This window comes from Gymnogyps californianus, chromosome 1 (assembly GCF_018139145.2).
Source record: "Gymnogyps californianus isolate 813 chromosome 1, ASM1813914v2, whole genome shotgun sequence".
NCBI classification, from domain to species: domain Eukaryota; kingdom Metazoa; phylum Chordata; class Aves; order Accipitriformes; family Cathartidae; genus Gymnogyps; species Gymnogyps californianus.
In genome coordinates this window covers 10,826,857-10,851,939 of record NC_059471.1, presented here as the reverse complement: position 1 = coordinate 10,851,939, position 25,083 = coordinate 10,826,857, and the positions used below count along the sequence as shown (strand labels likewise).

The following is a 25,083-nucleotide window of genomic DNA, read 5'->3' as shown; positions in this document are numbered from 1 at the left end:
AGCTCATGATGAAACAGAAACACACTGTAATGGACGAGAGAGCCTCTAGAAAAGAGAAAAACATGCCGACTAAAAAGGACCATCTAATAGCTAAAGCATCCTTTCTAATCATCATATTTTTCTGTCTGCATCATGTATGATTCTATTACCAGTGTATGCGAGCCATACTCCTAGCATGTCAGGTTGCTCTTTACATTGTGGTAGCACCTATAGGTGAGTGGGTTGGAGCCCACAATAGTAACAAGGTGTCAAGAAAAAGCTGGGAACATTCTTGAAAAACATTGCCCCAGGAACCTGATCTGTTCTGCTCAGAGTTTGTTCTATAAGGCACAGCGTTGTCCTGCCTGGGGACGTGTAATATTTCCCCTGATTGAAGTTAAAGGCCACTGGAGAATACTGAGAAATAACTGGTAAGACCAAATGCAGTGCATAAAGGAAATATTTGTTTTGTAGTGCTAAGATCTTTGTAGGATCACAAGGGTCTAAGTTCAATACTTTTAGCTGCAAAAGACTTCACCTCCTGGTTTGCTTAAGGAACTCTACTTCCACAGACCATACAGGGTAATGACAGAAAAAAGTTCCTTGCGTCTTCTGTAAGCTTCAGGTTATATCAGCTTAATTTAAGGTGTAAGCTTGAACTATCTGAAGTTAAATCACTAAGAGATGGTGTAGATATTCTTATTTCATTACTTATTTTTGTCATTTAGCCTGTTCCTAATGGACATAAGCCATCCTAGCTAGTGACAAGTCTTTATAGTAATATAGGGATAAATAATGATCCTGTAGGATCAGAGCCTAATGCTGGGAAAGGCTTGTGATCTGATTAATATGGGGACAATCTGCAGTATATGAGACTTCTTTTTAGGGCAATATAGGTTTCAAGTTTTGCTATTATTACAATGGAAAGATTCATATCACTAAAAAAAAAAAAAGTAGAAATGAAACATTAAAAAATCCAAAGGTTACAAATTTTTACTTCCTTCTGTCTTTTTCCAGGCACCCCTCTTGTATATAAGTTAATGGTTTATCTCAGAGATAATTCTTAACTTCAGATCCACATGAGCCAGAGAAAGTTACATTCACTTGCATGTGTGGCAGAGATAACACAAATTTCTCATGACCATGCTGTCGCACTGGCAGAGGAATGCTTTTGCTGGTACAGATTATGTGGTGAATGTAAATATCCAGAACTCAACAGCAAAAGCAATTTTAATCTAGTTATCACCATGCCCTCCCTTAGTTTCAAGAGACCTTGTGCCACTAAAATGCTACCACTCTGCTGACAGAAGTTTTTAGCATAGCCCTGGTGTTAATCTCCATGCTCCTCTGATCCAAATATTGGCAAAGATGCCAGGACATACCAGCTGTTGTGGCATTTGTTTACGGAGGATCCACTGTGTACTAGACTGAAGCCAGCAACCTGAAAACAAGTCACTGGCTGTAGCTTTCAATAACTATCTTCTGTGATGGTTTTGAAGCAATGACTTAGAGTTAAAAGGCTCTGTAGCCATCTAGTGAATGTGAATGAGATTCTGCTCCGACAGGTTTTGAGTATAGTAGCTTCAAAATAAAAAACAACCAACAGGAAGGTGTCTCCTTTGCCCAGCTCTACAGGAGAAGGTAGACCAAAGAAGTTGACTTGTGTGTCAAGACAGACCACCATCACAGCACCGCTCTGTGTATGGCATGAATCGTGACGCTACATTTTCAGCCTCTGTCCTAACCTGCTTCAATAGTGTAGATAAGCTCTGCGTTTTCTCCTTTGTCTTTGTCCAAAGCTGTGACCTGCAAGACTGCTGATCCAACTGCTGCTGATTCAAACACCGAGGCTTCGTACAATGGACTGGTAAAGTATGGACTATGGTCATTGGAGTCTTCCACATTTATGATGACTCTGGCCAGGTTTCTTCTATAAGGGAATTCTTGATCTCGGACCTATAGAACAAGTGCATAATACACATCTTGGTATCCATCTAGTAAAACTTCATAAATATTACTCATCTGGTGCTAATAATACTTTCACTTCTATTTAATACAAAGTAATAAAAAAATCCATTTGTCCCAAAGAACAGTCTAAAATACATTCACACGCGAGACGGTAGAGAGTAAAACTAAAGAAAGGAAGAGCTAAGGGACTTTTTTTTTCACTTGAGAAAAAATGCACGGCAACTAACCATCATGACATGAATTTTTAAAGTAGCAACCACATCACATCTTAAATTTGGTTTTAGGTTTGCAAGAAATACTTTTTTTTTTAATACATGCTAAATGGTCATGCCTTTGCCCTGCCATTCCCTGCTTTATAGCATAGAGGCAAATATACCTTGCCCATTGCTCCTTCTTTCAAAGACCTACAAACAATTTTACCCACTATAATCAGTCATGTGTCAGTCTAGAGCTTGTAGCTGCCAATGGACTTTTTCATCATTATATATGTACATACCTTTTTGAAGATGATGATAGCAATAGTAAACAGAGTAGGCATTACCTTAAGAAGTGCTGAGCACTCCCAACAGAGCTATCATTTATCACACCTCTTTGAACCCCATACAAAATATCTCAGCACTGCTACACTGATAATCCTGCCAACACAATCCCCAAAAGTTTGGTTCTTCTTAAATAGAGCAAAAACCCTATTGTATCAGGTGCAGATCAAAACCAAGCGCCAGGAAATGACTTCTGTCAGGCATGTCTCTCTGTGATTCAGTTTATATTTATTTCTTAGCCTGCTTGCCAAAGGACTTGCAGCTTGTTACTCTGCGAGCTGAGACCCAACTCAGCTCCTGCTTTCTGAATCTCACAGCAGCTCTCTGATTCCTAGGGTCCCGCGCCCAAAGATGGCCCTGTACCTAACACGTCATGAGCTGTTCCTTCAAAGATCTCTTCTGCAGGAGTCTTAAGTGGTTAAAGACAATAGCAGACTACAATGTTTAAACTAACACAGATTTTTTTTTTTTTTTATTAACCTCCCATCCATAATACAAAATCTTCACTTGGAAACAGACAGACTTATGTTCTGTAATTTAGGCACACTGAGCAAAAAACAGTAATTACTTTTTTTTCTGCATACCCAAACATTTGGAAATGTAGATGAAAGCTATTTTGTATATCAACAGTTTATGTACTGAAATAAGTCCGTAAAAGTAAACTATAAACGAGGTTTGTATTCAGAAAGGCTGTAGCATTCTCTATGGCAAGAAAGCAGTTATCTCCCTGTGAATAACTTCTCAAATAACTTTCAGCCTCACTTCAGAAACTCTGAAAATTACCTTGAGTGAGAGGACCAGATGCCAAGAGATTAAATAATTTCCTGCTTGCTCTCCCTTGACATAGCAAATCATATTATATTCCATACAATGAATTCACAATAAGTTTCCCAAAAAGCCCAAATAAAAAATGTAAAATACACAGTAGGGCAGGCAAGATGAAATTAGTGACTACTTACTGCACTAAGAGTTCTTTGCTCATGCAAAGGCTAAGGCACGTATGCACCTGAAGCAGCAGTGATTGTGTCCTGAGCCAAGTGAATATTGCATTCTTACCATGACATTAAGGATGTGCTTATCTTGAGCTTCATGGTCTAATCTCTCAGCAGTATAGAGCACCCCAGTGCTGGGATCAATTCTGAATTTTCTCATGCTGACTGTATCGATGCTGCTGTGAATAGTGTAGCTCAACTTATGCTTTTCATCTCTGTCTATAGCTTCAATCTGCAGAATTTCAGTATCGGGGAGGATGTCCTCTGAAATGGTGACATCGTAACTTGGGTGAGAGAATTCTGGGCCATTATCATTGTTATCCAACACTTTGATAAGAACCTACAGTTGATAAAAGAAAAACATTTGAAGTTATTGAAGTCTAGTCAGATTATTGAATAGGCACCTAGAGAAATGTAATTTACTTTAGATGGCTGATGATGTTATGCTGCTGTATGGTGGGACTGAGAAACATCATTTATTATTAAATGCTTACTGTTCAGATCAAAAGAAATAGTAAGGATATGACTTTGGAGGCAAAATGTTCCTAATTATAAGACCTACTCAGAGCCTGACAATGAAGTCCATATTTTTGGTATCTATAGATTGGAAAATATTCCTACAATGGTCATAGGAAAGGTTTTGTCGTCCCTTGTAACTGCTCTGGTTACAAGAGACTTCTAGAGCTATTATGGGATTTCCTTTTCCCTTCACTATTAATAAGGCTATAAAAGAATCCTTTTCATGTTACTTAAATCTGCTTTTTATACAATCAAGATTCGGCTAAATTCTGTGTTGTTTTCTGCCCAATATATTGCGTTGGGACGTACTAGCAACGTCAAATCGTGACAGCAGTGGAGACTTCAAGTTGCTGTTACACCTAAGGCTGTGTTAGGAACGGTGACACTTGATGAGGTGAGAACAGGAGACGTGACCTCATGACCACACAAGCCCACCCCACACAGATTAATACATACCACCAAGGACAGGTAATCTCAGGGCACTGGTGACAGGGAAGGATTAATTTTATGGTTTCATCCTTGCTCTTCCTTTGCCAGTGATGGTTGTCTTTATCGCCAACTAATTCACTTTCCCCTTGAACACCTATTTGCCTCCCTTCTGTTGCAGTTTATGAACGGTAGAACTTCTGCTAAAAGTGTGAATGAATGCTGTGCCATTTGCTTCAAGTCTGTCTTTAAAACCTTGGTATTGATCCCTAAAGAAACTTGGAGAGGTGGAAGGCAGCCAGGATGCTGCTGTTGCTGCCTATTACATCCATTTCAATACATCACAAGGTGACCCTGGTAACTAATAAGAATCACTATTTTCCAAGCTTTGCCTTTCAAAAGTTATGTGCCTATGCAATGTTATGTGTGCGTGGCTCCGATGAGGTTTTGTGTATTTCACCGTTGGAGGAGTCACTCCCTGGAGAAAATTTGCTTTCCAGACCTTGTATGCTATAGATTACTTTGGGCAGCGTGGCAGCAAAACCCTTCACAAACTACGTAATACTGAAAGGTGAAATGCAAAGAGTGGCCTCTTTTTCAGTACTGGAAACAAAAAGTATCTTTTGCAGAATATGCCTGTGAAAGCACACACCTAATTTTACAGTAAATAAGTAAAATGGAACAATCTTTATTCAAAGGCTTTGCAATAAGAAATAGCCCAATGAACGACATGGGAAAGGCCATGCACAGGACTCTTTCCTACGACTAGGGGACTTGACCCATCCCTCATGATATTTTCTTTGTTGTTCTGAAAAGTATTTGGCTCTTTTTTAAGCAAATATTTTATTACTTTGCTTGATCAAGCCCTGTTCACCCATACTTTCCTAACAGAAGAAAAATACAGTTATACTTTTACTGCAATATTGCACAAACAGATGTTGGCCTCAGAGAGAAATGAAACTTTAGATTTCCATGATATGTGGAAGGGTTTGCAGAACACATTACCAGAAGGAACATGAGCAATTGTAAGCAGCAGTCGTAATGAACTAGCCTGGGAACTGTTTAAAAGACAGCTGAAATAAAATGCTCTGTAAGTTAAATGGCATAGGACTTCAACTGTGCATTCCATACAATTTAATTTTCACCAGATTATGGTACGCCAGAGTGAAGCAGGGCGAAGCCTATATTAAGTTATGCTTCAGTCTTGGACAGATAGCAATAAAATTGGGGGGAAATATACATTGCTGGACCTATAATAATGATGAAGAGTTACTTAGCTTTTTATATTTTTGTTGTTGCTATACAATATATCAAGGCATGTTTCTGACCTGACTGAGGAAACAAAAAGCCAAGCCTACATCTGAAAACTAGGTGAAGAAATGAGTTGTAACATATGAAAGAAAGCCTGAGGAAAAAGTGAAAGACTTCAACTCTACTCTAATGAGACACAGAGCCAGTGCTGAACAACTTCTGTTAGTGTAAGCAAGAGACACTGAAGCAATATGAGTTGGGGATAATCTGATTACCAGTGTTTAATACTTAAAGGCATCTTCTCAAGCAGTTTTGATACCCTCAGTCCTTGCCAGGTACCACTGTAACATGACTGGATTACTTTACTTTTAATTAGTGGCCAAAAACTTTGTAATGTATCATTTTAGATAGTCTAACAGAGAAGTAAAAACTTTTCAAATGGATTTGATTGACAATACCAAGAGTGTTTGATTCTGCTGATGCTAGTACAGCATGGTCTACCTTGAACAAGTACGCTGCCATGTGAGTGACACTCTCGTGTCTGTGAATTTTTTTTTAACATTGCTGTGTGCAAGCTCAAGCTATTCTGTAAGAAAAAAAAAAAAGTACCGATGCACACCAATGTGTCTTAAAGGTACTGCTACAGCGGTGACATGCTGTTTTGTTTGCGTGCTGTGTGATCACCCCAGTGCTGGGGTTCACTTCCCATTATATCTAATGCATTTTGGGATCACTGGCAAATTTGGAAAGCAGAGGAGGGCATAAAGCTTTATCCACCACAAAGCTTGCACCGTGACTGTGCAAGCCATGGCTCCGTGATTTATGCCTTCACTAGACTGCATAAACTAAACAGGGTGGGAGTGGATCAGCATCAGAGACCAAGGGTAAGCCATGAGACTATGGAAATTATAGCGTGGATTCACAAAGCAGCATTTCTTCCCACTGAAAAAGGTATAAGCTAATGCCCTGACACACAGATATGGACCATGATGGTGCTTGGGGAGGCGGGGGCATGGAAAGGGGAAAAGATAAAAAAATTGAGGTCCTCACTCACTGTAGTCACCAAATTTACAGGGAACTATGCACTTAAAATTGCTTTGATAGTTTCCAGAAAAGAACAACTTTTTTTTTCTTTTCCTTTCACTTCACATCTACTGTAAAACTGATCAACTGCCTGTTTAAGTGGCAGACGTCTTCCTCCCCAGAGATGACAGTATTTTAATGATTTATCAAGTGATCCACATTGAAATACGCATTATTTATTACATACTCTGCATTTCAACAGCCACTTCCATCTGGAGATGGAAGGTGGTGGGTTAGACATGCTAATGAATAAAGAGGTCATTATTGATTCACAATTTCTTCTATTAAAGCAGTTAAGAGTATTTCTAATTTTTGTCAGCTGTCCCTCAAAATCCCCAAGACTCAGCTGTAATTTTAACATTACGGTCTCTCCTTTAATAGAGGGGGTGGATTTTCCTTGCAACAAAAGAAAGTTAGATTATATATGGGAATACTGATTATACAGAGCTCTGTTAAACCCGCAAGCTACAGAAAAGGAGAAAATGGAACTCTCATGTTCGTAAAAATTTAACTGTCTTGGGAGCTACTTGAAACAAAATCAGGTAAAATAAAATGGAACTTAAGTGCCATTTTAAATAGATATTAGTCCTTCAATCCTTACAACATTTTTGAGGAACAAGTGACTATTATTATCCCCATCCTTTGCCCAGGATCACACTGCCTTGCAGCAAGGTTAAATGACTCACCAAAGCCACACAAGAAGTGCAGTGGCAAAGCTGGGGAAGATGTTTTAGGTTTATTTTTGAGCCACCCCCCTTTTATGAGGATACCTTAAAATGCTGCCTTCCTATGCAGAAGATCTCCTGCTCCAGCAGGATGACTTCTAGTAAGGTGTTACTTAAAAAGAGGGGCAATCTTTTCCTTTAATAACAGACAAATGTTACACTGACATGAACATCAGGCTCATAGAAAATCCAATCCTACAAACATATGTGAAGCTGAGTAAGCTGAATGCCACCAGATCGTTAATATGAGGAAAGTTACTCAAATTCATTTAACGGCTGCCAAACTTAGGCATAAAATCTTGGTACTACTGGCAAATTTCCCATTGACTTCAAAAGGGCCAGCACTCTGCTCCTTGAAGCCTTAAGCTTTAGCCAGCCTGTAGCACGTCTTTCACCCAAAATCAAGTGTTCTCCTACAGAAGCGACTCTAAGACTCACAGTGTATGTGTAATTTAATACTTTCTTCATATTTATTTCTAAACAGAAGACATGGCAAGAATGAGCTGTGTTGCATAAATATCCTTTATTACTATGTAGGTGCCTGGGGTGTTAAGCTGTGACAATACCCATTGTGTAAAATCAAAGACAGGCTTTAAAAGTTTCCCAACACATCTCCGAAAGGTGAAAAATGGAGATGTTTACTATTTGTTTGCTGCTAAGTAGAGATTCCTCTTTGCTGAGGACTGTGCAAGGTTACTGACTAAACCACTTTTCATAGGCAAACATTAGCTGCAAGTCTTTTTTCCACGCTCATAAAGCAAACATGCAGCAAAGCAGTCTCTGCCTGGTTATCCTTGAAAGCTCATATCTTTTCCAGTGCGTCACGGGCTTCAGAAAGGCAGGCTTGCCTCCTTCTGCTTCCATTGTGCAGAGCCTAATTTATAGTCTGAACAAGCGCCTCGCTATAAAAGATTTCCTTCTCCCTGCTCACTTCCTATTTCCCACAGTTAAAGCAAGTTTCAAATAAAGGATTCACGGGCCTCCAAGCTTACAAATTAGGCAAAGTAACACTCGGAGCATTAGCAAAGACTTTGTATTCAAAATGGTAAGTGAAAGGCCTAGAGAAATACAATCAAATCAAAGCAGGACAAAACCTAATGCAGGAAGTCTTTCCAAAGCTGTTTTTAATGTTGCCCATCACAAATACCTTTGGTTCAAGCACAAACGTATTTGAGTGAAAACTGGATAAATGCCAGGAGCTGCTTTAGAGACATTTGAAGCTGGAAGAATCTGCTTGGCTAATTGCTTGGTCTGGGCACAGTGTTGTAGTACAACCTATTAAGTGCCTGAATTGCTTAAACTCAGGTTACGCTTTTGTACGAGTTTTGAAAACCTATTTTGATTTAATATTGCTTTCAATAGTGTTACCACACAGCTTTATTTGCTACTTCCTGACAAGTTTTTCTCTCCTCCAAACCCCAGCCTTAACATAAAAATGCAAACAGTTTCCCTACCAACCTCAGTGGCCTGTCATTTACACTTTACTGTGCCCCTTGTGTTATGCTAAAATGGGGGGAAAAGTCTTTGTTTCACAGGCAAGGATGTCCCATTGCTGGATGGGACAGGAAAAAAATCAAGGATTGAGTTGGCTCTAGTTTGGAGGAAACGTTCAACTAAGCAAAAGTGAAAAATTGAATTGAAACCCCATGTCTTCTTGTCTGTCCTAGAAGAATCCATAGCCCAGAACCTCTTTTGGCAGGCTCTAATGCCTTATCTACATTTTGGCCATGGTCCTCTAAAAAGAGCTTTTCACCTTTCAGTTAAAAGAACGACCCTCACTCGAGATGATCGATCAGCTCCTCTTTGTTAAGAAACAATCTTACAAAGAAAAGGTGTTCTCTGAAAGGTGAGACCAAGTTTGGTACCCTGAAACTCACAGCTAAAGGTCAATCTTGAGCAGAAGAATAAATAAAAGTCTACAACCTTCTGCAAGGAGAGACAGAAAGGGGCAATGAGCAGTAACTTCTCCTGTCTGCTCTTCCTGCCTGGTTGGCTCCAGCTGAAGGTATTACAAGTGATCATGTATTGATCTACAAAAACTTTTCAGAGGGAACTGCTTGTTGCTCTCTGAGCATCCACTCGACTGGGAAACAGTGAGATGGTTTTGCAATAAGTGAAACTGAGGCACTTTTTGTCTCCTAGCTTAGAAGCATCAGCCTTCATGCTTTAAAGCATCTTTTTTATAGTCGTTAGGATGATGAGAAAGAAGGAAAAGGCAAGAAAATAAGCAAGAAGTAAAACTGCCTTTTTCTTATAATACCATGACTCCAGGAGTCTGTTCTTAAAAAAAATAATTATCCGCTAGTACAACTTTATCAATAAAAGTGAAAAAATTATCATCACTTAGATGATTGTTCCCCACTGTACTGTACTTCTGTGGGTATTTTAGCAAAACTCAACAGTAGGCACTACAAAGAAATAAATAAATGCTATTCCTATGTTGTGCTTGGATGTAAAGAATCTGAGTTGTTCAGTAAAAAAAGGAGGCTTTGGGATAAACCTGACTCATGACAAAGAGAACCTGTAATGTTAGACAGCCAAAGTTAGTCAAAATTGTGGCAGGAGTAGGCATTTAGATGCCATTACACTGATTTCTTGCTGGGAGAGTCCTCTCTCTGCCCAAGCAAGGGCAAAAGACCCTTTCCCAGCCTGACGGGAGGCGGTGGCAGCGGCGAGGGGCAGGGTCACTGGGCAGAGCTGCTGTCCTGGCTCTCTCCAGCACGCGGGATACAGAAGCCCTGTCCCCTCCCCAAGGCCAACAGCTCGCCTGGCAGCTGCAGGAATTGCGTTTCGCGGGGATTTAGAGCCAACGTACGCCTTCAGCCTTCAATAAATTACCGTGTGGCCTTGAGCAATGATGAATTAAGCTAAGGGAAAAAACCAAAAGCTCTCCCTGGCTAAGTCAGAAGACTTAGCCTTCCTAGAAGTTAATCAACATGACAGAAGCTTTATACTCACACTCCAAATATATAAATCAAACGAGTCAACATTTCTTCATCTTTTGCCCCCTCCATCCCTCCCCATCACGGCTGTGCTGCTGGGATGGCTGGGGCTCAGCTGGATGGGCAGCACAGTGAGTGGCAGCAGCTCAAGAAGTCCTGGCGCTTTGGTTCTCACTTTGGAGATTGTATTCCTTTTTGAAATCCTGATCATGCCCAAATCAGATAGGCTTTCAGTTAAAAAGGAAGTTTGTGATTTTTTTTTTTTAATATTCCTTATGTTCTTTTTGCCTGTTTTCACAACAGCGAACCATTAATACAACAGATGCAACTGTTAAATCAAAATGATTTCCTTCCTCTCATGGTACGGTAGTGAACCACATGCACAGTAAGGCATGAAGGAAGCGAACAGTTTATTGGCGTTTAAGGCATGCAGGAACATTGCTGAAGAAACTTCTGCAAGTCTGTGCCAGGGATCATGTTACCAAAGCAAAAATCTTTGGCATTTTTACGCTTTATTTTACCACCTCCAACTGTGTAATAGACAAAAGGCCATGAAGAGATAAAGGCAAACAGGTGGGGTGGAATAAAAAGCAAGACTGTTCCATTTGGCATGGCGATGATCAGCTGTTTCATAATAAACCATCACACTTTGAGGGGGGCTTTATATTATTTTATTGTTATACAAGGGGATGAATTTATACATTTGCTTTCCACCTGCTTCCTCTTCTACTATATCTTCTTGCAGCTATAGTTAAAAATGCAGGTGGTACTATGTATATGAGACAAAATACTTACAATGTCATTTTATCAAACTCAGAACAAGGCCACTGAGAGCCATCAGTAGATGCATTTTTGACTCTTTCTATGACATATTTTACTTAACTTAGCAGTTTGATTTTTTTATTATTGTTCTAAAAGGAAATAAAGATGAGTAAGGTAACCAAAGGCTCCAAAGTACAGTCAAAAAATACAGTATGAAAGTTTTATAAAAGGGAGAGATAATTAGGCAGGCCGTAATTCTGGCAGCTTTGAGATAATGATCGCTTTTGAAATCTCTGTTGTCAAGGCCAAAAGAAACACATTCTCAGATGTTGTCCGGGCCACTATTAAATACTTAAACAGTATCCACATGGAGAGAAGGAGGTGGAGGAAAGAAGGGTCTGTACCCACCAATGATTATCTAATGCTATACTATTGCAATCTTAAATGACTATCTTACATTTTTAAATAGGTCACATCACTGTTAAAAAGAATGCTCAGGCTTCTTTTAGAATGCAACAGCTTTACTGAAATATGTTTTTACCATATGTTTTAATTAAAAATGTAGGGTTTTCATAAAAATAGGTTTTGAGGACTGTCATATGGGTCAATTTATTAAATCAAAAGCAGCAAAAACAATAAACATAATATCCATGAGAAGAGAAATTACTTGTATCCAGCATGTTTGAAATTCCCTGCGCTTTTTAATATTTGTTTGGCTGAAATGTTTGCAAGAAAAAAAATGTCAGATTAGGGATTCAACACTACATTTCTGATACGTGGACTGAGAGTGTCACCAAGATTAAAAAACAAAGCAAAACAAAAAACTGCTCAAGGGCTGAAGAAAATGCCTTAGGGAAAGGGAACGTAAAGAGGTCAGTCATTCTCCTTTGCTTGTCTATCAGAAGACTAGGAGGTGATTTGACTATTCTGAGTAAGTGCCTTCCTGGGGAGAAAATATTGGTTTTTAAAGAGCTCTTTAATCAAGCAATGAAAGGCATAACATGGAACACAGGCCAGTTATAATCAAGTTAAAAATAAGGGATGTTTTTAGCGAAGATGCAATTAATTACTGAAACTAACAGGGAAAATAGCAGATTTCCTACCACTTAACTTACTACCAACTGATGTTTTCTTATCAAGAGTGGATTATCAGGAGAAATTATCAGTTAGGGACACTTAGATACAGATTTTAGGGCTGGTTATAAACAGGAATTCAGATTAAGAAAGCACTCAATGATTTAACAGTCTCTTAGGAAAGTTGGTGTTGTGACTCAGTGAATACAGATTTACATCTGAACCATTTGAGCAAAAAGGCAAGGTAAAACAGAAGCATCTGCGTGTGCATGCATATATGTAAATATAAAAAATGTTCAGGCCTTCCTTCTGCATTATAAAGAAGCAAATAACATCACAAACCTTTTTTTTTTTTTTTTCTTTTTCTCTACAAACCACATTTAATCTGGGATTTGAGGCTGCACACAGGTGTCCTCTACCAGTATGTATTTTTCCCTGCGTGTCAAATAATATTCAGGCTATAGGCACACTTTACACTTGGGCAGTAATTTAGATGTATGATTTCAGGCCCTAGCTAATCCATACCGCACAGCTCCACCTCGTATTGAAGGGTTTTGCTCTTTGGAGTCTCCCTGGTGCCACCTGGACCACAGAATCCCTGTCCCTGTGCCGTGACCCAGACCATGTCCATGTTCCAGACTGGTTCCCACCGAACAGATACCCAGGCTCTGCATCAGGGTCTCTCTGACAAGGATGTGTCAGAGCCAGCATTATCCCAGCCCTTCAAGTTTATCTGACCTGACTTTTCAATTGCTGAAAGGCACTGAGCCTGATAAGCAAGCCTGGTTTTAAGGGGTTCACTGGGGCTGTTCCCCAGAAGACAATGTAATCGCAGGCAGTGACACTAAAGGAGAGATCCTTTGAATTTTACGTTTTGCCTCTGAACAATTTCTTCTCTGAACAATTGATCCTGTGTCCCACATTTGGGTCTTGGGAGGATGAGAGGTATAAACTCCATTTAATACAATCAATAGCAATATTCCCCAACACCACAGAAGCACTATTGTATTTTGGACCATTGCAGGGTGATACAATTGTCAAAATCTAAGCTTTGCCGCCTGTGATAGGGACTCCCTCAGCTAGAGGAAGGCAAATTACTTTTGTATGAGCACGAAGAGGACAAAAGGAGAAATAATGCTTTGAAACCTTCAACAGCCAACTCTTTACAACCAGATGGAAAGGCTCTGAAAAATATCCCCTCCATTAGTTAACGGTGGTCTCAAAGGATAAGGTTTTATTTGAATGGCAAAATTATTAATTTTTATAGTATATACATTCCACTAACAAATGAAAAACTTGCCAAGAAAGGAATGTGATATTCTACCTGAGTCGTGGCAATGTTTGTTCCATCGGTGACCTCCACAGTCATATTATATATTGACCTCTGCTCTGCATCCAAGGGCTTTGCAATGACAATAGTGCCCACTCCCTTCTCCGCGTCGAAAGAACTATCGTAATTCCCTCCTAATTGTTGCACAAAAATACAATTAAATTAGCCATCTCTGGAAAATTTCCATTGAAAATGTTCCTAGAAGTGGGCATATCTGTTTACTGGCATCCATCTTAACGGCTTGCCTTAGCATACACAGTACAGCTACTGACACTTCTTTGTTCATAACTCATTTATATTTCAAAGCACAGTTTGTATATTGGAAAGTAGATATCATTCAAATGCTCTGCAAGAAAAAAATCTAGCAGTATATTTAAGTGAACCATAACTGAGTCTATAAAAAGAATCAAATGGCTATAAGCCCGTAAGATGTGTGCCCTTGTAGTTTGGATAATGAACAAGCACAATTATCTTTTTGTGTAAAAATCATTTTAAGAGGGTTTTATTCTGCAGATTTTATTTTCAGGAAATTCTCACTGATGCTCGTGGGTACAAAGACTGTCAACTGAGTCTTTAAAAATTACAATTATAATCAATTTAAAAAATGCAAATAGAGATTTGTTATGGTAATTTCAAGGACAATGATAATTACTGGCAGCAAAGGTCAAATTCTACTAGTCTTTTAGGAATTATTCAAATAGATCTGACAGGATACACATCCTAAATTCCTTTCCATTAAAAAAACCCTCACAAAGCACTGTTCTGAAACTAATATCCCCTTATCCTGTCACACACTGAATGATGCAGCAGTGGGAAAGCCCTCCTGAGTCTCAGGTGAAAGAAAAAAAAGGAAAAAGGATAAAAAAAATCTATTAAAAAGTAAGAGAAAGCCATAAATAATTTGAGATTAAAGGGCTACAGGATTTCTCAGCCACAGCTACAGTTTATAAATTAGAACCACTCATTATGTTCAAAAGTAAAGCACACACTCCCTGCTGCTAAGCTGCTTGTTACTCACTCATCTATAAAGTGGAATTTATTAAGAGTTGAGTCTGAAATTTTTGGAGGCTGGGGATAGGGAGAGGTGGAACACAACACTGCTGACAAACGAACTCTTAAGGTATATTCATCACAGAGCAATGCAATGCCACTAGCTACAGTCTCTGACAACCCAGTTCTACAAAGCAGAAAAGGCTTTCAAACCCCCCTGGTTATAAAACTTGTGTAAGAGCTGCTCAGACCTCTTGAGATTAGATCCACAGGCAGAAAAACATCCATTCCACTGACTTAGCTCTCATGCAATATATAGAGAGAGACATACATTTGAATGACTGGTGTATTATCACAAAATGGCTCTCATTTTAGGGCTGGGGATAGAGAAGCGAAGAGGACAGTCTTCCTTGCTCTACCATCAAGTCTTGCATCTGCATGGTTTGCTGACGAACAACCAGCTTTATTCTCAGAAATAGAGAGTGAGAGGAAAAAGGTTTTGGCATTCCAAGAAGTTGAAGATTAGGAGGAATCACAGCGAAATCGCAACCCCTGAATTCCTTAATGTGAAAAAACTCTCACTTCTCTCTACCTCTTGGGCAGGCTAATGCAAAGGAAGTGTAAGCTAGAAGAAGCACTGCTCTGTCTATATCTGCCTTGGAGGCCATTCAGGGATGGAGAGAAGAAAAGGAGAGGAGGAATAAGAGCGCAGGTGACCTACGTAAAGGATAGGCAGAATTGCTGAACTTCTGCCCACTGAAATGATCCAAACGTAGTCGTTTCAGACTTGCCATCAGAATTCCCTGTGCTGAATATATGTATATATGTATATACAGCTCTAAGCCTAATAGATGCAGTTGTGGTTTTCCAGGAAAACAGACACTGAATCTGCTGTGATTTATGGTGGATAGAAACATTGCTTATTCCCTAACCTTCTTCTGCAAGCCCAAATTGCGTATTTTTCTCAATTGATATATATACATATAACACTATTTGACACTAGGAAAAAAAGCGTAATTATCCTTGACATTTAAGCAATAGCAAGGTATTTGGACATTGATCATATCTTCAGTGTTTGTTGGTTTTTTTTAAAAAGTTAGTCTGGAAGAAAAAGATGATGTCTCCCAATTAATGTTTTAAATTGATTTACTTGAGAAAAATCATACCATGAAAACCAACTCTGAAAAAAAGCCTCCTTTGAAGAAAAGACTTTGAGATTCTTGCAAGGAAATCTCCGCTGAAATGAAGCTAGCCTTGGGACAGTAAGCACTTTACAAAGAGAATGTTTCATACTGATAACCATGAAAACAAAATGAAAGTCTATACTTCAAGATGCTTAATAACCATCTTAATGAGCAATCAAAAATTATATGCTATCAAGTGGCATACACTTCCAAAGAAACACTGCCTTTAAAACTTCCAAGAAGTAACATGGAAGGATTAGCAATAAATGTTTTAAATGCCCTTCCTCTGTTGGCTTAGAGCTGGGTTTGCAGGGTGCTACATAGTGTATTGCAAATACACCGACTTCTTCAAGCCATTGTCATTAAGTGAAGTATATTCTTCCCCTAAAATAAGAACTGAATCCATCATATGAGTTTTTTATGTTATTCACGTCTTCCAAAATGGTCCAGTGACAGACAAATAAATCTTGGTTGCCAGCCACCCCAATCTAGCCTACACTTGTAACTAACCAGGCAATACACTTTACTTTACATTGATTCATTTTCTATTAAACAAGGCAGAAACTGCATCAAACACTGAGACAGAGATAGATCAGAGAACATCCTGCTGTGAGATTTGTGATTATAATCTCTTCTGGAGTGAAATCCTGATGTATTCCTGATTCAGTCTGGTACATTTTAACAGACCATGGTCAGATGAAGAACCACTCAGATGGCTGAACTTCTGGGAATATTGCCTGAGATATTGGGTCCTGCCTCTCACGTGGAGTACTAGAGGCAGTCTGGAAATGCTTTGTACTGCTCCTCAGCCTTCATATACCCTCAAAACAGGTCCTCATATGATGAATGCTTCTGAAGTTGCACTTAAGCACTGAAGAATAATTAATGAATTAGGTATAAATCCTAAACTTCAAGAGTCTTACAGATGTGTTAAGTCTCTGCAATGCCTACTATGAAGCACCCAGAGAAGCACCCAACACAATTATCTTTGAAAAACGGGTGATGGAGGGGCACGGGGAGAGAGAGAACATTCTTCTGTAGAAACAAACAAGACTCTTAAAAACTCCTGCAGCTGAACTATTCTGGGAACTCCACGTGAAACGACTTCCTTCCGAAGGTGCTCACGTTGAGGTCGGAGGACTGAGCCCGTAGGAGGTGACAGCTGAGAAGGTGTCAGCTTCACACATTTCTGGGGTACTTGAGGCTGGTTTTCGAAAGCATGCTGCCAGGTAACTACCAACCCTTTTGAAGCGAGCTCATCTGCAGTGCTGTAAGCTCCCGCAGTATCAGTTTTACCAATGTCACTATCAGCCATTTAACATTTTCTTTGATCACAGTCTTAGGATGAAGGGGGGCTAAGGATGATGAAATTTTGTTCAGCTGCTCAGTTTTATTAATGTGAATTTTTATTACTTATTCCATTTTCCAACATATGGCACATGCTTTCCTTTTTATTGTCTACTAAAACCTGCTTTCAGATACGAGATATGTAGAAGCTGTCTTTGCTAATGTGCTTGCAATTGCATTAGGAAAGAAATATTTCAAATGAAGATAATACATTGTGAGTTCCTCGGGCACTTTGGGAAAATCAACGATAAAGAAGGCAAGATGATTGAACTGGCAAGTTGGCTAGACAGGTTGTCCTGAGAAAGCATTTTAACACTGAATGACCTCAGAGAGATGTGGATCAGCCATTGTTCGTAACACCACTGCAGGCTAAGATGTAATGCTGATACATCTTCAATACAGATTAAAGACTTCCTTTAAAATACTCTGATTAAACTGAAGCACTTAGAGTGGGATTTCATGAAAAGTTCACATCTACTTGCAATGCCATCTTTGGATGAGAAGACTTATGATGTTGGGATGATAGAAATTCATGCAGAAAGTGCTTTTTCTCTCTAATTGACAGTTAAGATTCCCAAAGACACCTAGCACAGATAGTTATGTCTACACTTTGGACACCTAAAATTAAGTGAGATGATTTCCACCCTTACTTTCTTGAGATTGATCTTAATGCTCTTGCATAAGCCCTGGAAGCATTATATTTCTACAACTAGGAATTTTTTAATGGTATCTGAAAGCATGTTATAGTTTATACAGGATTTTCCAATATAACTGTAGCCAATTCCAGCTGTTATCAAACTCAGGACAGCTGTAGAAACAGCCCCTGGTACAAAAGATCTTATTAGTTGGCCCTCACTACAGCTTCCTGAGACCTTTCTAGCACAGCCCTAATTTTCATTTTAACAGATGGTATAGTATGGTCAAGAAGGAGATCTCAGGAAATTGTACCGAGACACCTCTGATTCAACAGACTATAGGTTGTGTTCTTGGTAGAAAGTAGCCTTGGTTACATTTTCTGGCTGAATCTGGAGTGTTACCTTCATTCTTAGCTTCTTTCTTGGCTTCATAGTCACTATGAACATACTTTTCTTCTGATGAAAGTCCCATATGCTTTGGGAAGAATTAATTTTCCTTAATAAAGAAGATAATTTAAAAACAAAAAAAAACCCACTGAACCTTACATGACTAACAGGAGAGGATCTTCTGATGTAAAGCTTACCACTCATTTGGTGCAACGGACAGGCCAAGGAAAACTTCCTGAACTGTTAAAAGAAGTTTCTAGACGTCAGCTGGAGAATTTCTCTAAGGCAAGATACAATGCAGACCTTGCATTCCCACAGAATGTGGGCTCTGCATCTCTGTCCCTTTTGAATTTCAGTGTTGTTTTTTTTTTTTATTTTCAAGTATATTTTGCTTATATTTCGACTATTGCATTTGCTTCAAGCAATGAATTTTTTTTTTTTTTTTGTGGTGCTTTTCCTAGATAGGGTTCCTTTTTGGGAAGATGCTGAGCCTCTCTATGTTCCTATCAGCTGCTGATATGCAGTTTAAGATGGGATTATGCTGCTGTGAGAAATGATTTTCTCCTCTGAGAAGAAAACATGTCAGCAAATCTGGAGGACTTGCAGGCAAATGAGTCCCATGTGAGGGCCTTTTCCCCTCTTTTCCAGTGGAATGATCTAGAAGAGCGGGATTGAATACACATCTTAGAAATATCTGATGACTGTGGAGAATCAGACTTGTTCAGTCTTAGATGCAAAGATGGATCACACTGAACTCTGGAGGACAGCCCCAAATCAAATACATCTAAAACCTGGCAAGAGTCTTCCTTCACTGGTAGATAGCAAAGAGCATACATGCTCCATGTTCAAACTTAATAAAGCCAGGATATACTGAGATCCTCGCACAAGTCTCATTTGGCCTACCATGCCATGCTGGACGAGCGGAGAAGAGAAATACAGGAGATGATCTAATTTAGAGAATAGTTCTCTAAAACACATTTTCTCAGGGCAGAGAAGTTTCTTACTTGTCTTGTCCCAAAGTAAACTAACACCAAGGACAGCGATGATAAATTGGGCCAATTGCTACAATACTCATATTGCTCAGCGCAGAGAATCAGAGGAAAATGCAGAAAATGAATTCACCCTGAAACTCAAAGGTGAGTCTAAAGTGCCTCTAGGATTTTCAGGAAAAGAAGCAAAGCCAAAATTTCCAATTTTTCAAAAAAGATGAAATAAACTTAGTGACTGCCTCAAGAAATACAAATTCAACTACAGACTTTTGTTAAACAAAACATAATAAATATTAGTAATATGACATGCAAATATTTATTCTTTTATGTACTATATCATGCTAAGAAGAAGAAAATAATGCAGACTGAATTTTCAGATAAAACTATTGTAAGGAGAGTCAAAGCCTTGGGTTTGCTGCTAAGAAGCTGAAGGTAAGGGCATAAAAAGCAGAAAAGAAATCAGAAAGGTATTTTAGATAGTTCTCAGAGAAGAAAATTCAAAGGAGGCTAGGGAGCTACATGTTTTTGACATTAATGAAAATTTGCAGCACTGTGAATTAAATGGACAATTAATTAAAACTAATAGATACTAAAATTATTGCCACTCAAGCACCCTTGATAAAAAGTTCTGATGTGCTTTTAAAGTTTGGCTGCTCTTATAAAGGCATAGGCTGGGGGAAGAAGGAAAGATAGAGGGAGGCCTGTTTGGAGAATCAGAGAGATGTTGTGCAACATGCTACTTAAGCAAAAACTAGCACCATGCAGCTTAGCTCCAATGTCAAAGTAGTCATCACACCATTCCCACCACTAACAAAGGAAGAGACAGAGAGTGCTCAATTTACCTGGGAGAAATAAAGATCTCTGACTTATTTTGGAGTTCCCATTGAAAATTAGTTTCTCATAAATGACTGAATAAATTTAACACAACTGAAACAACCTATGTTCATGTCTTTCACATTGTGGGATCTGCATGAACTGAGAATGGCGTTGAATGCAGTCTGAAAACAGAAACCAGGTATGACATCTCAACCATTCCCAATTAAACAAACAAACAAACAAACAAACAAACAGATAAGCACCCTGTTCCTCTCTAGTCCATGGAGGGAAGATGATCTCCCTGCCTGCAAGGCACCTTCCTCTCTTGGAGCTGATTAACTCCAGAACTTCAACAGTTATTTAAAGTGTATATAATTTAGGTGCAAATTAGATGCTGAAGTTAGGCAGACAGAATACTACATAGCCAAACTTCATCTACCCTCCCTCCTTTTTTTTAGCTGGGAGAAGGTGCATGTTATGCGTTAAAAAAGAGGTCCTCTGGAATTCCAATGCCCATTTAGTTTGAAAAGGTCATAAACATAAAGGTCAAGCTGCAAACTCTATATTAAACCATGCCTCTACATAAGCCTTCAGGGCTTTTGTTGACATTACTGTGAACTATGCACAGAGGTCCAAAATCACAAAATACCAGATGGAGCAGGATCAGGTCTAGGTTTTACAGCAGCACAGAAACCATCTCTTGCATGAGCAGTCCCATACAGCATTCCATACATGACAACTAACTTCTTCTAATAACCCATGTCTTTCACTGGGCTTTTCAGCACTAGACCTCAATGTTCCCTCAAAAGGAAAGTATCAATACCTTTTTTTTCCACATGATGATATTGAGGAACAAAGAGAAAAAGTGGTTTTTGATACTGACACTGACTACAGGCAGCAAAGATAATCTAAACATACAGTGCTCTGTCTATACACCTCTTGGAGCGGGTTTTGTCTTTGCACCTTGTATGCAGAGCACCTGGAACAACAGGGTCTTCTGCATGCCTGGGATTGTTGGCTATTCCTACTGCAGAAATGGGTGCTGTTGCTAGTGCTGTTATTTATAACAGCAGTAATATTTAATGACAACATTCATATGGTAACAGTACCGAACGGGATGGTCAGGGTCACCGATTTCTCATTAAGTCTAGGGAAGCTCTGTCTCCATGACCCTCTGCAGTGATGCAGCATCTTGCAGCATCAGGAGCTACAGCCTATAGGGAAACCATTAGAGTTGTTTAAATAGCAAAAATCTTCTAAACCATTTGAACTATTTTAGCCATAAAGGTCACATTAAATGACAAATTAAAGGCTTAAATTTCATAATGCTCTCCCTATCATCTCTGCTTGGTAGGCAAAAATGAAATATTATTATAAGGTGTTGCTTGATTGCAAGTGACTCTAATAATGTAAAAGACCGCAGCAGAAGAGCGGGGGCTTCTCTCAGTGCTTAACACAGGCAGCATTTTAATGAGAGTTGGTGAATTCACCAAGGAAAGGACCAAAAGGCTGCGAAAGGCAGAGGAGTCCAGCAAAAGGTTCAAATGGGAAAAAAGTGTCAATAACGTCAATAAAGATGGATTTCTCCTGGGAAGAAAGTTAGGGTCAGTGAGGAAGAGAAAGGGAATGTAAACATTAGCTAATAAATTGCATGTAGCATACTGAAGCAACCAAGGGAATGGGAGGAAAACTGTAGGAAACATATGCTGTCCTTCCCCAGGGGCTAGCAGGAACCCTAGAACATGATAATAGCTTTGGGTTTAATTTTAATGCGGTTGGCACATCAGAAACCATGCTACAAATTCAAAGAGGAAATGTTGCTGCTTCTGTCTTTCATCTGCACAAATTGGCAATAAAAGGTGGATGAAAACGACTCTCACAGACCCTTTCTCTTGTGGTCCTTGTCCTTTCTGTTGGCTAAACCCATCCGCAAATAGCTATGCTGAAATGAGAGCCAGGCTCAATCCCTGTAAATAAAGACTGCTGATGCACCCTTTCCACTAAGTCTGTGGCAAAAGCTTTTTGTTTCTCTGATCTTTCATACAGTATTTGCTTTATAACCCTTCATTTAAATAACACCACTTTGTGCAGACATGGTGCTTTACATCCAAAGGTATACAAACATTATGTACAGGTATCTGCAAATATTAAGTAGCACAATAACTTTGCAGGGTCGTTGTGCTGCTGGGGAAAGTCTCATTTTGGAGATGTTAAATGAGTTATTTTAAATGACATAACTGAATCAGCAGCAGAAGTGGGCAGAAAATGCTTAGGAACATTGACTCCTGCTTCTCCACCGCAACCGAGTGAGACCCTCTACTCCCTGCCTTTCTGGCAGCTACATCCTTAGTGGCATTTCCCTGCAATTTTAAGACCATTACTTCTATGGCTTCTCCTCCTCTTTGCTAAGGATATTTCTCCTTCCCTATTTTTATAACCAATTTTATGTAAGGCAATTTTGTGGTTGAAATCTTACATCAAAACACATTTCTCTTTTTCAGCTTGCATTCAAGATAAACTTTTGGTGGCTCCATTTGTAACCCATATGTTGATGCATCCCATTCTGTTTCACAGTTAAATGGATGGCACTGGACTGTGAAAAGTTTGAATTAATTATTTGTGATAAACTGCGGAAAATCCGTGAATAAAATGATAATAATTGGACACAAATACGGTAAAAGCTGTCATAGAAAGAAACGCAGCACATCCATGTGTCGCATTGCATCCTGTCACAGGCACTTATGAAAGATGTAATATAAATTGTCTCAAAGAACTTGCAAAAATAAAAGGCAGCCTGGATAGTTGTATTTTAGCAAATGTGTTTGCACTAAGGGTACCTTCTGTTGAACAGTTCTGCCCACAAGCTGTCTGTAGAATATAGAACATCTCTCGAGCATGCTTGCCACCTTGAAGCAGGGCAGTCGGAAGCAGAAAAAAAAGAACAGAATGCAGAAAAAAAGGTGAAGAAAGAGAGAAATGAGGGACAGCAAGTCTAAGTACCATAAATACATTTAGAAATGAGATTAGCAAAGTATGACAATAGAATTTAAATGACAGACAACATTAAGATTGCAGTAAATAACACAGTATGAAAAAAAACAATTCAGCCATACAGCGCTCTTTTTTCAGCTTAGCTAAGGAGTCATAACAAAAGCAGGAATATTATTATTATTGTTATCGCTGTATTAAAATAGCATTTTCATTTCAGCATTACAAAAGTGGGTTTAATTGGGGGGGGGACAGTTCATGGTTAGTTTTCTTGCTCTCAAAACCACACATCCATATGCTTTGCTTCTGAAGCATCCTCCTCACACCACTGCCTCCCAACTTACCAACAATATCAAACCAGAGAGGAATGTTAGATGGCTGCACAGAGACCACCCCAACGATTTCTGTCACTTTATCACTTTCCATGACGGTGAAGTTGTAAAAAGGTTCATCGAAAGTCAGGGGTATGGGCGAGGGCGCAGGCTTTTTTATCCACTCAATATGGAGGCGTGCAGTTGAAGATTTTTGGGGCCGGCCATTGTCCACTGCTTTTATCTGGCAGGCACAAAGAAAAGAGGACTCAGACTGGCAGTTCAGACCTAATTCTATCGCATGACGATGACTGCTTGGAAAACGGCCTGTGTAATCCTCTATGTAAAATCCCATGAAAGAAGAGGAAGATAAGCACTTATTTCTCAGTTCTCCTTTTTTTCCATTACACTTTGACTTTTCACTTAAAAGACTGATTTTAAACTGAAATGTTTTGTTTTAGAAATGCTGGTGTGAGTCCTCCTGGAGATGCAATTCAAGTGCTCCCCACACAGATCCTCCTCTCCAGAACCAGCTTCCCTCTCCAATTTCATCTTCCACCCAGTTCCCTCTTGCAGCAAAGCTGGGAGCTTTATAATGACCCTGTGGGATGCTGTGCACTTGCGTAACATGCTCACCCAGACTATGTTTGATTGCTTTTAAATGGCATCTGTATTGCAGATAAGACTCGTATTCCTTATATTGCTTTCTTCAGGATCTTTAATTGAGTTAAATAAGTTTCAGATCATTTCCCTCATTCTCCAAAATAAATATAATTTAAAATTTTGCCATATTTATTTTCCTTGCTTTCTCCTCTCTGTTGTGTTCATTAAGAGTTGCCCAGCTTGGTGCTAATTCTTTTTATTATAATGTCCTCTAGAGGGATGGATAGACTTGATATTTGCTTGGCATGCTTTATGGTTTTAGCACAGCAAAGACAAGATGAGCAGCAACAAACTTTGGGCTTAAGGAAACGGAGAATGTAGGTTACAAAATGGGTGCTTTGGTGAATAATATCAATGTCAATCAAAGGGTTTTTCTTTTAAAACTAAAGGAAATGTTTCTGGCTATATAGGATCACTGGTGTAAATATGCTGTTACTATGCCTGTTAAAAATGGGAAATATTTTCCTGAAATACCATAGCCTACTTCTTTCTCTGGAAATGTGTTAAGTGGGTTTGGTGCTAAGGCGGGCCCTTCTGTTCAAGGCGGGCAGGCCCTTAGTGAAAAGATGCTGAGGGTGTGATGAGCATTTTCAAGGTAGAAAACCTTCAGCTGTTGCATTATAATAAGGGCCAGATCCCAGACATGACTTCCAGCTCTGCACAGGGAAAGGCACTCACTTACCCAAAGGGTGCTCTACTCTGATTAGTAGGTATTTCTCAATATTTTGATATTTATTAATTTTCCTGTCATAGTTTCCAACCCTATGAAGGTATCCCAACAGAGACCCGTTACTGTAAGTGACATCACTTCCTTTACTACAGGCCAGACCGTGGACCTCTGACATTTTTTTGTCAACTCCTTAACTACAACTTGTTGGCTTATTGCTGTAGATGAAGAGTGCACATTCGAGTCTTATATTGCTTTATATCAACACCATCATCTTGTATTCTTTCTTTCTTTGACCTTGTCCGTATGGTTTGAGTTCTGGCAGAAGTAGTCTAACTGAGATTTCTTTTAACTTAAATTGCTGCCATACTTTCACACTCTTTAATGTGGTGAGAAGGGTACTACAACATAGAGTACACAGTACCCCTCCCTGAAGCCACCTAACTTGGACAGTATAAAGACCTTGCCATGAGAGCAAGCAATTGTGTCCACACAAAAGGTGAATAACCATTTGTA

At 39.2% G+C, this 25,083-nt stretch overlaps 1 protein-coding gene across 3 annotated transcripts in view; it reads right to left on the bottom strand.

Annotated features, from left to right (window-relative positions):
- FAT3 (FAT atypical cadherin 3) overlaps positions 1-25,083 on the bottom strand; it is a 322,500-nt gene that overhangs the window by 82,405 nt on the left and 215,012 nt on the right. For 2 of the 3 annotated variants that reach the window (XM_050900497.1, XM_050900498.1), the window contains exons 5-8: positions 23,271-23,481; positions 13,585-13,724; positions 3,543-3,818; positions 1,725-1,935 (exon numbers count right to left, since the gene is read on the bottom strand). In XM_050900497.1, coding sequence (XP_050756454.1) covers positions 1,725-1,935; positions 3,543-3,818; positions 13,585-13,724; positions 23,271-23,481 — 838 coding nt within the window. Of the gene's footprint in view, positions 1-1,724; positions 1,936-3,542; positions 3,819-13,584; positions 13,725-22,775; positions 22,845-23,270; positions 23,482-25,083 lie in introns of all 3 variants that reach the window. The other variant, XM_050900494.1, reaches the window with a different exon arrangement.